This window comes from Danio rerio, chromosome 4 (genome assembly GCF_049306965.1).
Source record: "Danio rerio strain Tuebingen ecotype United States chromosome 4, GRCz12tu, whole genome shotgun sequence".
Taxonomy (NCBI): domain Eukaryota; kingdom Metazoa; phylum Chordata; class Actinopteri; order Cypriniformes; family Danionidae; genus Danio; species Danio rerio.
The window spans coordinates 56,801,685-56,815,525 of record NC_133179.1 but is presented as its reverse complement, the minus strand read 5'-3'; the positions used below and the strand labels follow the sequence as shown (position 1 = coordinate 56,815,525).

General features: G+C 38.8%; 2 protein-coding genes across 4 annotated transcripts in view; one reads left to right on the top strand and one right to left on the bottom strand.

Moving 5' to 3' along the window:
• The window catches only part of LOC137491103 (uncharacterized), a 1,183,352-nt gene that overhangs the window by 534,273 nt on the left and 635,238 nt on the right, over window positions 1-13,841 (bottom strand). The window lies entirely within an intron of this gene.
• Window positions 1-13,841, top strand: part of si:dkey-82i20.1 — a 62,273-nt gene that overhangs the window by 39,204 nt on the left and 9,228 nt on the right. For both annotated transcript variants that reach the window (XM_073948136.1, XM_073948137.1), the window contains 6 exons: window positions 1,379-1,463; window positions 2,392-2,587; window positions 2,672-4,439; window positions 8,996-9,169; window positions 9,283-9,456; window positions 9,571-9,744. In XM_073948136.1, the coding sequence (XP_073804237.1) occupies window positions 1,379-1,463; window positions 2,392-2,587; window positions 2,672-4,439; window positions 8,996-9,169; window positions 9,283-9,456; window positions 9,571-9,744 (2,571 nt within the window). The remainder of the gene's footprint in view (window positions 1-1,378; window positions 1,464-2,391; window positions 2,588-2,671; window positions 4,440-8,995; window positions 9,170-9,282; window positions 9,457-9,570; window positions 9,745-13,841) is intronic.

Below are 13,841 nucleotides of genomic sequence, written 5' to 3'. Positions count from 1 at the left end.
CGATCTGCGCAGCGCTGCATGAAGTCTGAAGGCATCGGTGTACCCTCTCTATCCTGTACACATCTTGCTTATTAAAAGACTACAAATATTTTACTGCAGTAATCATCTTTTGTTAAATAATCTGGTTATAAAGGTTAGCTTGTTTGCACAGGTTTATTTTTAACTTTTTTATACAGACTATTTACTGCATTCATGAACGATTTAAATGATATAATTTATTGTATATTTTAGTGAATAACCTAAATAAGTCTTACAGACTTGAAATAAGAAAATCATCATCATTGATCCTGCCACCCTAAAGCTATCTTAACAAATTAAAGTAAAGAACTATTTTATTAAATAATTATAAAATTGTTTTATTATTATAATATAAATATATATTTTATTTCCTGTCTAGCAGTTTAAAGGCTACCTGCTCTTTCTGGGAAACTTCTACATAGCTCACTTATTTTACCTTTTGTTCTTTTCAACACAATCTTTTTCATTTATTAAGTCATTTATTAAGACCTAATCAAAACACCTTGTTTTGCTTTTTACATTGGAAATTTTTATATCTATAAATGTACACATATGTAAACCCTTTTTTAGCATATTCAAACAAGAAGTATAAGCCTAAAGGTTGATGTTTAACTCCTAGAATTTATGCTTATTGCTTTGTATTTAATAGACCTGTTCGTTTTTATGTTTATATTAACCTCTCATTTCCTCTTATTTCTCTCATGCATTTGTTATATATTTTATTCATAATTCTCTCTTATTGTTTAAAAAGGAACTACAGTTTGTAGAGACTGTATTCAGTTTTAATTGTAAATGTTTTGTTGTTATAAATAAAAATAACAAAAAACTATGATGACGCCCCATGTGATCGGTCATCATGACTGCAGCAACTTTGAGTCCCGAAGTGTCCAGCTGTCCGTCTTGACGGCTCCGTTTTCAACTCCGCCCCGCCTGCGCTCGGCTAATCTCGTTGATCACCGGCTGCAGCTGAGCTTCATGTCGAACACACCTTATGACTTTGGTGACTCATTTACAGACACAGAGTGGCAGATTTAGTTTCTTATTCAGTGTCAGTATTAAAAATAGATGGTTCATGTCATCTTTTACTCACTGTCATGCCTTTTCAAATATTATTTCTGTGATTTGTGTTTTGAAGATGTTTATAACCCAACTGTTGTGTAAATATATCTAAATGAAGCATTGGAAAAAATTTAATCAAGACACCGTAGTGATCTGATCGGACCACTCCATCCACGGTCTCGACTGTCTCCTTATTATGAGCAGCACTATACAGAATATTCATTAATTTCAGTGTTTGTAAGATATATCTGTATCTGTTTGCCTCTAAATGTATAATTACAGTAGTTTTATCTGTTAACAGTGTTGAATATGAGTCAGCAGATTCAGGAGACGAGACTCACAGGAGACACAAGAGCTTCACAGACAATCTCCAGTGGATCTTCCAGGTGGGTAAAACTCATTTTGATTCATATTTAAATTGTAAATATAACACACAAAATGGTCACTGAAAAAGATCCTGCTTCTGCAACACATTTCTTTTTAACTGTCATTTTTCATGTAATTAAAGATTTTAGGAATTAAAAAGTAATTGTCAAATGAGGAATAATTGACTGCAGTTCATTGAATTATTCAAAAATAGTTCACACCTGTGATGCACGTCAAGTTGCCGTTACACATTTAATGTGTATTATTTTGTAATAATTCAACAGACCAGAGTGGATTATTCTGCAATTTTCAATAGATGTCTAAACAATGATAGCCAGACCAAAACAGGTAAATTTAAGCTGATAAACCTAAAAATTTAATAAACATCTAACTATAGTCCAGAACTAGACTAGTCATTAAATACACAGATTAGACAGATTCACACTGCTGCATATCTGATGACAAGTCTAGTTTTGGGCTGTTGTTAAACATCTATTAGACTTATTTTAAATCTAATCGTAATTATTGAAATATTATTGAAATGTTTGCTGGGATGCTGATGTTCCCACAGCTAAAGCCACCATGTTGTATTCCAGATATTTGTCAGGTTTTGTCCTCAGACTTCTCCTGTATGTAAAACTAGTTTCTTACAAATTTAAAGCTTTCTGTTGTGTTTTGATGTGATTTTTGACTGTGAAGTTACTGGAGTCATTCAGTGTAGAGATATGGAACTGTCATGTGCTCAAAACCTGCTAAATCTGCTTTAGCTGTGTGTTTATCTGAAAATAACAACACCTTACAAAGTTTATCAGCCAATCAGAATCAAGCGTTCAACAGACTCATATTATAATGTCTTTTTTTGTCTTTATTGAGTAGTTTGTTGATGTACAACTGTATGTTAATGAATGTTTTATTTAAATATTGATCTTCTCTTTTCTTCAATCATAGAATCTTGAGAGCAAAATGATCAGATTTCTGAAGAATCAATTGGAAAACTTTAAGAAAATCTTACAAGACACAAACAGACAAGAGTTTATAAAGAAGTTTAATGAGAACAGAAGCATTATCACAGAAGCAGCTCTTGATCTCACACTCTTCTTCCTGAGAGAGATGAAGCAAGATCAAGCTGCTGATACTCTCCAGGGTAAGACCTCTGTCAAGAATCTGTCAGACTGTCACTTACAAATAATTCAAGACTAAATCTCTCTGTTTCTTTGCTCCTGTTTAGATGGGCTGTTCTTCATTAATCAGCTTAAATGTAGCCTGAAGAAGAAATATCAAAGTGTGTTTGAAGGAATTGCTCAGCAAGGAGACTCCACACTTCTGAATAAGATCTACACAGATCTCTATATCACTCAGGGTGCGAGTGAACAGGTCAACACTGAACATGAGATCAGACAGATTGAAGCTGCTTCCAGACGTCATCAGTCTCTAGAGATACAGGTTGAATGCAAACATTTGTTTGAAGCAGCTGAACAAGATGAGCGGATCAGAACTGTCCTGACAAAAGGAGTTGCTGGCATCGGGAAATCAGTCTCTGTGCAAAAGTTTGTTCTGGATTGGGCTGAAGGGAAAGAAAATCAAGACATCAGCTTCATATTTCCTCTTCCATTCAGAGAGATGAACTTAAAGGAGAAAGAAAGACAAAGTTTAAAAGACCTCATAACTCAGTTTTTCCCAGAGACTAAAGGACTGAACCTTACAAGAAGCACACGATTCAAAGTCCTGTTCATCCTTGATGGATTGGATGAATGTCGTCTTCCTCTGAACTTTGCTGGTAATGAGACGTGTCGTGATGTATCTTCAGCAGTCTCTCTGGATGTTCTCCTGACGAACCTCATCAAGGGAAATCTGCTTCCTTCTGCTCTCATCTGGATCACCAGCAGACCAGCAGCTGCCAGTAAGATTCCTGCTGACTGTATCGACCGGCTGACAGAGATACGAGGATTCAATGATGCCCAAAAGGAGGAGTACTTCACAAAGAGACTCACAGATCAGAATCAGGCCAGAGAAATCATTGATCACATTAAACAGTCAAAGAGTCTCTTTATTATGTGCCACATCCCAGTCTTCTGCTGGATTTCAGCCACTGTTCTCCAGAACATACTGAAACTGAAACACAAGGCTCATGCTGAAACACTGCAGGAATCTCCCAAGACTCTGACACAGATGTACACACACTTTCTCCGCTTTCAGATCCAGCAGAGCAGAAGAAAGTTTGATGGAGAAAACACAGCAGATGTCTCCTGGGATCCAAACCTCATCCTTTCACTGGGGAAACTGGCCTTTCAGCAGCTGGAAAGAAACAATGTGATCTTCTATGAGAGCGATCTGAAAGACTGTGGCATTGACGTCTATAAGGCATCGGTGTACTCAGGCATGTGTACCCAGATCTTTAAGGAGGAGACGGGAATCATTCTTGGTACCATGTACTGCTTTCTTCACTTGAGCATTCAGGAATTCATTGCAGCCCTTTATCAACATCTGATTCTAGACAATGACAAGACACAAGCAGAAAAAAGCAGAGATGAGTCCATGATTGATTTCCTGAAGACTGCAGTGGACAAGGCTCTGGAAAGTGAGAATGGACATCTGGACCTTTACCTTCGCTTCCTTCTCGGTCTGTCACTCCAGTCCAATCGACAACTGTTACGAGGCCTGTTGACACAGCAGGATGACAGAGACCAGAGCAAAGTGGAAATAATTGCCTACATCAAGCAGAAACTTGAAGGGAATCTGTCTCCAGAGAGATCCATCAATCTGTTCTACTGTCTGAATGAACTGAATGACCAAACTCTGCTGAAAGAAATTCAGTCTCACCTCAGTAGTGGAAGTCTGTCATCTGCTCGCCTTTCACCTGCCCAGTGGTCTGCTCTGGTCTTTGTGTTGTTGACCTCAGCGGAGGAGCTGGAGGAGTTTGAGCTTCAGAAATTCCAGAGATCAGACGAGTGTCTCATCAGACTATCAGCAGTCATCAAATCCTCCAAAAGAGCTCTGTAAGTCAATGTCCTTTTTTTCTTCATCTAAGAAGTAGACATTTCCTGAATTTAAATAATACAGTTTATTATGTTAATGGTCATGAGATTTAGGTCATGACCGAAAGGACAAGATTTTGGAATCAAGCAGCCAAAATGAGTTTGCTTCGCAGGGTTGCAGGGTGCACCCTTATAGACAGGGTCTGGAGCTCTGCCATATGGGAGGAGCTCAGAGTAGAGCCACTGCTCCTCCACATCGACAATTCAATTCATCTTTATTTCTATAGCACTTTAACAATGTAGATTGCATCAAAGCAGCTTCACATAGAAGATCATAGTAAACAGTGTCAGTTCAGTTTTGTGTTGATGTTCAGTTTAGTTCAGTTCAGTGTGGTTTACTTTTCACTGCTGAGAGTTCAAACACTGAACAGCAGAAGTCAGCTGAGTTGGCTCGGGCATCTGTCCCACCGGGAGGAAGCCTCGGCGAAGACCCAGGACATGCTGGAGGGACTATGTCTCTCGGCTGGCCTGGGAACGCCTCAGGATCCACCCGGAGGAGCTGGTGCAAGTGTTTGGGGAGAGGGAAGTCTGGGGTTTTCTCCTAAGACTGCTGCCCCTGCGACTCGGCTATGGGTAAGCGGATGAAAATAAGAAATGACATGACATCATGTTATTGAACATGAACAATATTGATATCAACTAAACTGCAAAATACATTAATAATTGTTCATTATGTAATGTTTTAGTGTTTTTTTAAATAACATTCAGATTCATGTTTTGGCAGTGGTTGTGTAAGTGATAGTTTACCCAAAAAGTGAATTTACTAGTTCTTACTCACTTTGTTTTCTTTGTTTTCTCCTGTTGAACATAAAAGAAGATAATTTGATAAAAGCTGAAACCTGTAACCATTGACTTACACACCAGTTGTTTTTCCTACCATGTAGGTCAATAGCTAATGGTGTTTAGCTGTCATAAAAAGATATGGAGATGATTGGGAGGCCATGATCGTAAGGGCCGATTGAGGGACTTTCGCCAGGACACCGGGGCTACACCCCTGCTCTTTATGAGAAGTGCCATGGGATTTTTAAAGACCACACAGAGTCAGGACTACGGTTTAATGTCTCATCCGAAAGACGGCGCCCACTGACAGTTTAGTGTCACCTTCACTTTCACTAGGACATTAGGACTCATGCAGACCACAGGATGTGCGCCCCCTGCTGGCCTCACTGACACCACTTCTAACAGCAACCTCGTTTTCCCATGTGGTCTCACAGCCAGGCACTGGCCAGGCTCAGCCTTGCTTAGCTTCAGGGAGTAACCTGTCTTGGGCTGCAGGGTGATATGGCTGTTATCGTCTAAATTGCACACAAGTCAGTTATAAAATGATACAGCACCTTTAAAGTCCTTTCTGGACTGGAGTGGAATGATCACACTGATGTTTTCTCCATTCTGTCTATTTTGACTCATATCTATGCTGATAATTATAAGGTAACAATGACTCAGACACACACTCATACACTATGGTCAGTTTTGTTCACCCAATTCACCTATACCATATGTCTTCACACTGTGGGGGAAACTGGAGCTGGGACTCAAACCAGCGACCTTCTTGTTGTTAGGCGAAAGTGCTTACCAATGAACCGCCATGCAACCCTCTTCTTTATTATATCTTCCTCTAATCATGCAGGCAGGCAAAACAAATGCAAGAGCTGGATCTAGGTGCAGTTCTAATGTTAAATAGAATCCATACACAAAGAAAACGCCAGAGCTGAAGAGCAGAAAACACAAGCAAGAGAAACACACACACATACAGCAAACTATGATCAACATATAATGACTGAAACAGAGGAGCTTAATCACACAGAGACTAGTGAGTTAACATGGGGGTGAAGAGTAACTGGGCAAGTAACTTGGGGAAAACTGGGGTGACCACAGAGAACACAAGGATAACACAACATTACAAGGACAAGACTAGCAGGACCATGACACAGCTCCCTTCTGGGAAAAGATTCCAGATGATCCTCAGAGGAAAACACAAAACAAGAGTGAGTTCAGCAGCTGGAGGTGTTACAGTGGACAAGGGTGATGGGGGAGAGGCAGGTTAATGAAACCATGACAGAGTACAGGACAGATGGTGAGGGGGAAACTGACAGGCAGGTGGACCGAGAGGAGGATAAAGCCAAGGCAGGGACTAATGGATGGTAAACCAGGGCAGATCCTGTGGATCAGGGCTTTTATCTCAAAGGTTTTAGAGAGGATTGTGTCTGTACAGCTGAATGATTTCATGTTTAATAATGTTGTTGATGAATTTCAGTCAGTTTAGAGCTGGTCATATCACAGAGTCCGCTCTATTGTGGGTTTCAAATTATGTCTTGCTGGAGCTTAGTTCAGGTAGCCCTGTTCTTCTTTTATTATTGGATCTCACTGCTGCTTTTGATACAGTGGATCATGACATCCTCATTAATCATATTAGAGAACACACTAATATCCAGGGTTTAGCCTTGGACTGGTTCTCTTCATATCTGAAGTAAAGAACTACTGTACATCAGTCAGTTTGGGCAACTCTTGTTCTTCTGTCATTCAGTTAATGTGTGGGGTACTGCAGGGCTCGATATTGGGTCCAGTTTTGTTTTCCCTTTACTTATTTCCATTGAGAATTTTTTTGAAAAGCATGGCATAAATTACCATCTATATGCTGATGACTCTCAAATCTACTTCTCCAAAATATCTGAGGATCAATCCTCCCTTCAGACTTTGTTAAATTGTTTGGCTGATATGAGAGATTGAAGAACTCAGCTTCCAGGCTTTTAACAGGCACAGAAAAGGCACATTACACCTGTACTGGTTTCTCTACACTGGCTGCCAATACAGTTTAGAATTCAGTACAAAGTACTGCTGTATGTTTGTAAATCCCTCCATGGCCCCTGAGTATATTTCTGAGCTGATTAATATACACCAACCCGTGAGATCTCTTCACACTAAGGGTCAACTCTATTTGCAAGTTCACGATTGATATGTGGAGGTGATCGAGCTTTTTCAGTAGCAGCTTCAAGACTCTGGCCCGATCTTTCACTCTCCTTAAGAACTTCTCCAACTCTTGAGTGTTTTCAGAGATCACTGAAATACTTATTTTCTTCAGCTTTTACTCGTGTGTTGTGAGTTGATGTATTTGGTTTCTTGTATGTTTGCTTGTATTCTGTGTTTTACGTACAGCACTTTGGTAGCCATTGTGGTTGGTTGAAAGTGCTCTAGAAATAAATTGAGTTGAGTTGATTAGGATAAACAGCAGGAGCACAGAGCTATAGTGGAGCTGGTGAAACCCTCCATGATGATGATGCAAGCCCACCTTTCTGGAGGTTTCAAACACCTCTAGACTGCCTGGATGTCCTTAAAGGGGGGTCTAGAGTGTATTTTTAAGGCTTGGTTGTGTTGATAGAATGCAATGCGATGTGTGCTCATGCTTCACTTGTAGAAAATCAGCTCATTTTTCATATATCTGACTTTGACTATATACAGCTACTCCGCTAACATAAAGACAAATGTCATATGTCCTAGTTCCTCTGAAAGGCCCGTCCTCAAGAGGCTTTGATTGGTCAGCTAATGTATTGTGCTGTGATTTGCAGATCGGCTTCACGTCACCAGGAAAAGTGTCACGGCTCTACAAGCACGCACTTTTGCGCTGTGTAAATCCTATCAGTCAGAGTAGCTGTTAGTCGTATCAGTGTGAGCCTGAATCAGACAGAAAATGACATAGAGGACACAGCTGAAGCTCACGCCTGCTCTCTAAAATATCATCTGACAAGTGTCTGTTACATATATTCAGAATAAGCGTGTGTGAGTCATATGAAACATTCTCATATCTTTAGAGTGTTAGTTATCTGAGATGTGGAATGCAGGGAAAGTGTCCGCATAGAGAGACACTGCATTTTTTGCACTGAATTTGCACTGAATTTTTAGCTAAATTGTTAGCAGTGCCAAACAGCATTTCCCGTTGTTGACATCCTTGTTTATGTCCTCGCTGAAACATACTGTTAGCGCTAGAAACTGTGTCTGATGAACTGGAGAAGATTGAGACTGCTGTACTAGAGACAACTGAAATGGTGGACATGGCTGGATAAGGCTGAGGAGCTGCAAGCAAGATTACAGGGCAGACAGTCCTAATCACTGACATGGAGGAATCTTTAGAAACAAAAACTGCAAACAACAATGAATATATTTATATATCTTCTATATTTCTGTCACATATGCATCTGTTTCATTTTATTCTGAAAAGTGCTTTGAGATGCAACTTTAAAGATGCTACAGAAGATTATTGTCATTAGTTTGTTTGTTAAATAATAATAAATAAAACAATTAAAGCACATTCCTGTTTTGCAGTGTTAGGTGTTTAATAAAGAGTTGGGCTATTGGAACATCTGAAGGAAGCCATTTGTATAGACTTAAATGCTATTTAAAGCTAAAATCAGCAGATGTGCTCACTAACTAGTGAAATTAAACCAGTCACTACAGTCAGATGTGCTTCAGACTATTAAACACACCAGATTAACACAAACATATTGTGTTTGTCCTCTACACAGGCTACAGTTCTGTAATCTCACTGTTGAGTGCTGTGAGAGTTTGTCTTCAGCTCTACAATCCTCAAACTGTGTGCTGAGAGAGCTGGACTTGAGTAACAATGACCTGCAGGATTCAGGAGTGAAGAAGCTCTCTGATGGACTGAAGAGTCAACACTGTAAACTGGAGACACTGAGGTCTGAGTTTAAGCATCTGATTGATTGATTGATCGATTGATTTTTTTTTTTTTTTGTTACATCAGACAGATCACATTAACAGTGTGTTTTTAATAATGTGTGCTCTTTCTTAGATTTATGACATGTAAACTCACTGCCGATTCTTGTGAGAGTTTGTCTTCAGCTCTACAATCCTCAAACTGTGTGCTGAGAGAGCTGGACCTGAGTATCAATGATCTGCCGGATTCAGGGGTGAAGAAGCTCTCTGATGGACTGAAGAGTCAACACTGTAAACTGGAGACACTGAGGTCTGAGTTTAAACACCTGATTGATTGATTGATTGATTGATTGATTTTTTGTTTTGTTACATCAGACAGATCACATTAACAGTGTGGTTTTTAATAATCTGTGCTCTTTCTCAGATTGGCCATGTGTAATCTCGCTGTTAAGTCCTGTGAGAGTTTGTCTTCAGCTCTACAATCCTCAAACTGTGTGCTGAGAGAGCTGGACCTGAGTATCAATGACCTGCAGGATTCAGGAGTGAAGCTTCTCTCTGATGGACTGAAGAGTCAACACTGTAAACTGGACACACTGAGGTAAATGATTCTCCACTCTACAATAACTACAGTCAGACAGTTTCATATTAGAGCTCTTCATGCTTGAACATGTTAACCCTGGGTGATACTAAACCCCAGATAACAGGAATTATGGTTTATCAGTAATTGTGTTTCACACTGTTCATACTATACCTGTAGTTAACCCTCAGGGGTTAGAGGTGATTTTGGGGTCCCTGAGATGTTTAGACATGCCCTGACATCTGTGCTTATTTCAGCTACTTATTACACAGAACTGGCCAACATGTATTTCATTTGTGTTCAGCACAAACTGAGCTACAATAATATGTGAGAAATATTGATGTACATGCTTGTGTTTTAGAAATAAATATTATGTGTGGTGTTGTGGAAAGTTGCGCTGGATCTTGACAAACATCTTCTAAGTTTCAAAAAAGAGGCTGAGGTCTTCAAAGTTGTCAAGTTGAAGCAGTTTATTGTTACAGCAGAGTTGGTCGATCGATCTCTCTCCTACAAATGTTCCAAAACCCACAGTTTATATACAGGTTTTTCCTATAGTCATCATGAAACAGTGGTGAAGCATGAGCATCACGTTATTTCCAGACTCCAATAGGATTCTAGCCTTTATATTGATGGCTGTATGTTTTTCTGTTTTTGCACATCTTAAAGGTCATATTTAAACACTTTTTAAATTATTTTCCCTATGCATGCTATTGCCGTGCAGGTTGAGCAAAGTTGTTTTTAAGTTGTTTTTGTCATGGTCAATACATCAATACATGTTGCACATGCTGTCTGAATGGTCTTACTTCACCGCTGTTTACTTCTGCGTGTTTTGCTCTGCATCACTTGAATGTATTTCTATATGTTTTAACAGTGTATTTTAATAGTTGCAGATTATACAGTGATTATATAGTGATTACATAATAAAAGTTCCTCTATAATTCTCCAATAGTGGTTAGTAGGTTTTGGAGAAAAAAAGCAGATATAAGAACCAAAAACCAAACTAAGGGTGCTTTAACATCTGTAGTTCGCTTCATTTAGTCCGGATCAAGGGTAATAAATGATACATTGTTGTATTTTCTGCCGTCTTTGGGTCGTTTTCACTCCACACTGCTGGCTTTGGTCCGAACCAGTTGAAACAAACCAAAATGCAGTCATCTGACAAAATCCACATCTCTCATTGGCCAGATGTTGTTGAACATATTTCCTAAACTGCTTATTGATTGGTTTGAATTTATGTGAGGGAAAATTCCAATGAACTCCCGCAGGTAAACAAAACCGGCAGAACACAAAATGTGTTTTTTACTCTGGAGGGACAACTGCGCTGGCTGATTGTATGCCTGCTTTCGATAAACTATACATTTCTAGAATGAAGCGCGGCTGTGGCTGGAAAACAGTGTTTTAATGCATCTGTCTTCACTTCAGGAGGAGGCGTGAATTAATTTAGCTAAACTGCGACATGGACATCTTGCGGAAATATTACCAACGATCCATCAGGTAATGTTTTCCCCTCTCTCTCACTCTCTGTTGGTAAAGCGCTGTCAACAAATATTTTTCCTATATATCCCATAATGCACAGCGCATTGGCCTACAGCAGCTGGATTAGTCCAAAAGTCGCAATAATTTTTTAGGCTGGACCTGTTTTAGTACGGATCATATTCTCACTACAAACAAACAGCTCCAGGGTTCGTTTGAAAGCGTACCGAGACCACCTTTTCAAGCAAGTCTCGGTACGCTAATTTGGTCCACTTTTGGTGCGCACTCGAGTACGATTGCTGCATTCTCACCAGAGATGTATAGTAACGAAGTAGAACTACTTCACTACTGTACTTAAGTACTAAAAGGCAGTATCTGTACTTTACTGGAGTATTATTTTTTTCTCCTACTTCCACTTTTACTTAAGTACATATTTTACATGAGTTTAATACTTTTACTCCGATAGATTTTTTATGTGCTGCATCGTTACTCGTTACTAGGGGTGTCAAAATGATTGATATCAGTTCAGTAATAGGTCATACCTGGTTATTACGTGATGACGTCATTTATCTCCTATGAGCGATGTCGCAATACTATGGAGGAGGACGGAGGCGCGAGGGCGAGGCGGCACAGCACTCCAGCCGCTAGTTTACTGTTAGGGAGAAATGTTGTAAAACTTCACCTCTGCCTATCTCTCGCTCTCTCACTTTGGACATTTGACTCGCTGGCCAGTTTGTAAGGTAACGTTCTTAGCTGTTAAAGCTGTGGATCCAGACATGAGCGTGCCAAGTTTTCTCCACTGTGTCTATTACCTGTGATAATCGCGTATTCTTCCCGCCATGGGTGAACAGCGCTTATATTTCTAAAGCCCTTTCTGTTGAGGACAATAACCAATCATAGCTGTGTAAGACCCGGCTGTCAGCGCTCAAAAAGCAGGCGGGATAATATTGACATGAGTTTATTAGCTGTAAATGCTCGTGCTGTCTTCTGTGCATGAGTTTTGTTTGATACATCCAGGAAGAGTGTTTTCTTTGAGCAGGTCAAATTAAGGGCACAGTTCGTATATCTGACTGCTGTATTAAAGGACAAAATTTTATTACAAAAACCCTTTAACTGTCACACCAAGACAAAAGCAATAGAATGTTTTTGATTGCATTTCTTAACTCCTAATGTCGCTAGTTAACACAATCAGTGCATTTTTATTCAACACATCACATTATTTCTAAAATATCAGCCTCTACCAAATGGTTGAGATGTTGGTTTATGGTAAAAGTACCAGAATTAATAAATATACTACAGAAAATATGAACTGTAAGACCAATTTCATTAAAAACATAATAAAAATAAATAAAAATTATTACTAAATCATAGCCATAAGCCATAAAATATTTCAGATTTTCATTTAAAACAGTAATATACACATTTTCCTGTTTTTTTACAATAAAATCAAAATCAAGTGAATTTGTGAAGCAGGATTTAGTTTGCTTGTTTAGTTTAAAGCTTTTTATTTTAAAGCAATCAAACTTCAAAACTCCCAAAGTGTGAGTGTGTCTTTGTGTGTGTGTGTGAGTGAGAGTGAATAATGTGTAAGAGAAAACAACAGTGTGATTGTACCTGTGTGTGCGTCTGTGTGTGTGTGTGTGTGTGTGTGTGTGTGCGTGTGTGTGTGTGTAAGAGAGAGTGTAAAAACAATTGCAACCTATGTAATGTCCCCACAATTCACAAAAATGTGTGTGTGAGAGAGAGATAGAGAGAGAACTGTGTGTGTGAGAGTGTATGAATGTGTGAGAGTGGGGAGAGAGTGTACATTTAGGTGTGTGTGTGTGTGAGAGAGAGAATGTATGTGAGTGAACATGCTGAATTATCTCATCAGTGAAGGAATTTTCTGGTTAAAGGGCCTGACGATGTGAGCTCTTGTACCATAGAAACTATTTACTGAGAAAAACAGTATCATAAGCCATGTTTCTTTTCGTTCTGCTTAATCAAGTACCCCAAAAAGATATTTAAAATAAACAAAACAATTAGTGTATTTTGACTGCTTTCTTTAATAACTAAATTACACAATACTTGTACTTTTACTTTCAGTACTTGAGTAGTAAATTTTGAAATAAACTACTTGTAATACTTAAGTACAAAAAATGTTGAATACTTTAGTACTTCCACTTAAGTATGGTGCTTAAAGAGCACTTCTACTTCTACTCAAGTCAATTTTTGATAAAGCACTTGTACTTTTACTTAAGTATGGGTCTCTAGTACTTTATACATCTCTGATTCTCACATGCCCAAACCAACCGCAGCAAAAGGGAAAACAAACTCTAGTGCGATTCAATCGAACTAAATAAGGCAGGTGTGAAAGCACCCTGAATGTGCCTGAACAAGACTTTAAAGTAAGCAGTCTTGTAGACTAGAATATTTACTGCACAATTATGTGAAATTATTCTGTTCTGTAGGAGTCCATCTATTAGCCCAATGACGAAACTAACAGCATGGTCGAAGGTTTAATGCATGTAAGCCTTTTCTAGTGCTTCTGAAAAGAATTTTATTATTTATTAGAATTTATATATATTAGTTTTTTTAGCTCTGAATTCAATCTGACTCCAATTTCAATGATCCTAAAATTTAGATTGTATTTCTAATTGTAAGAA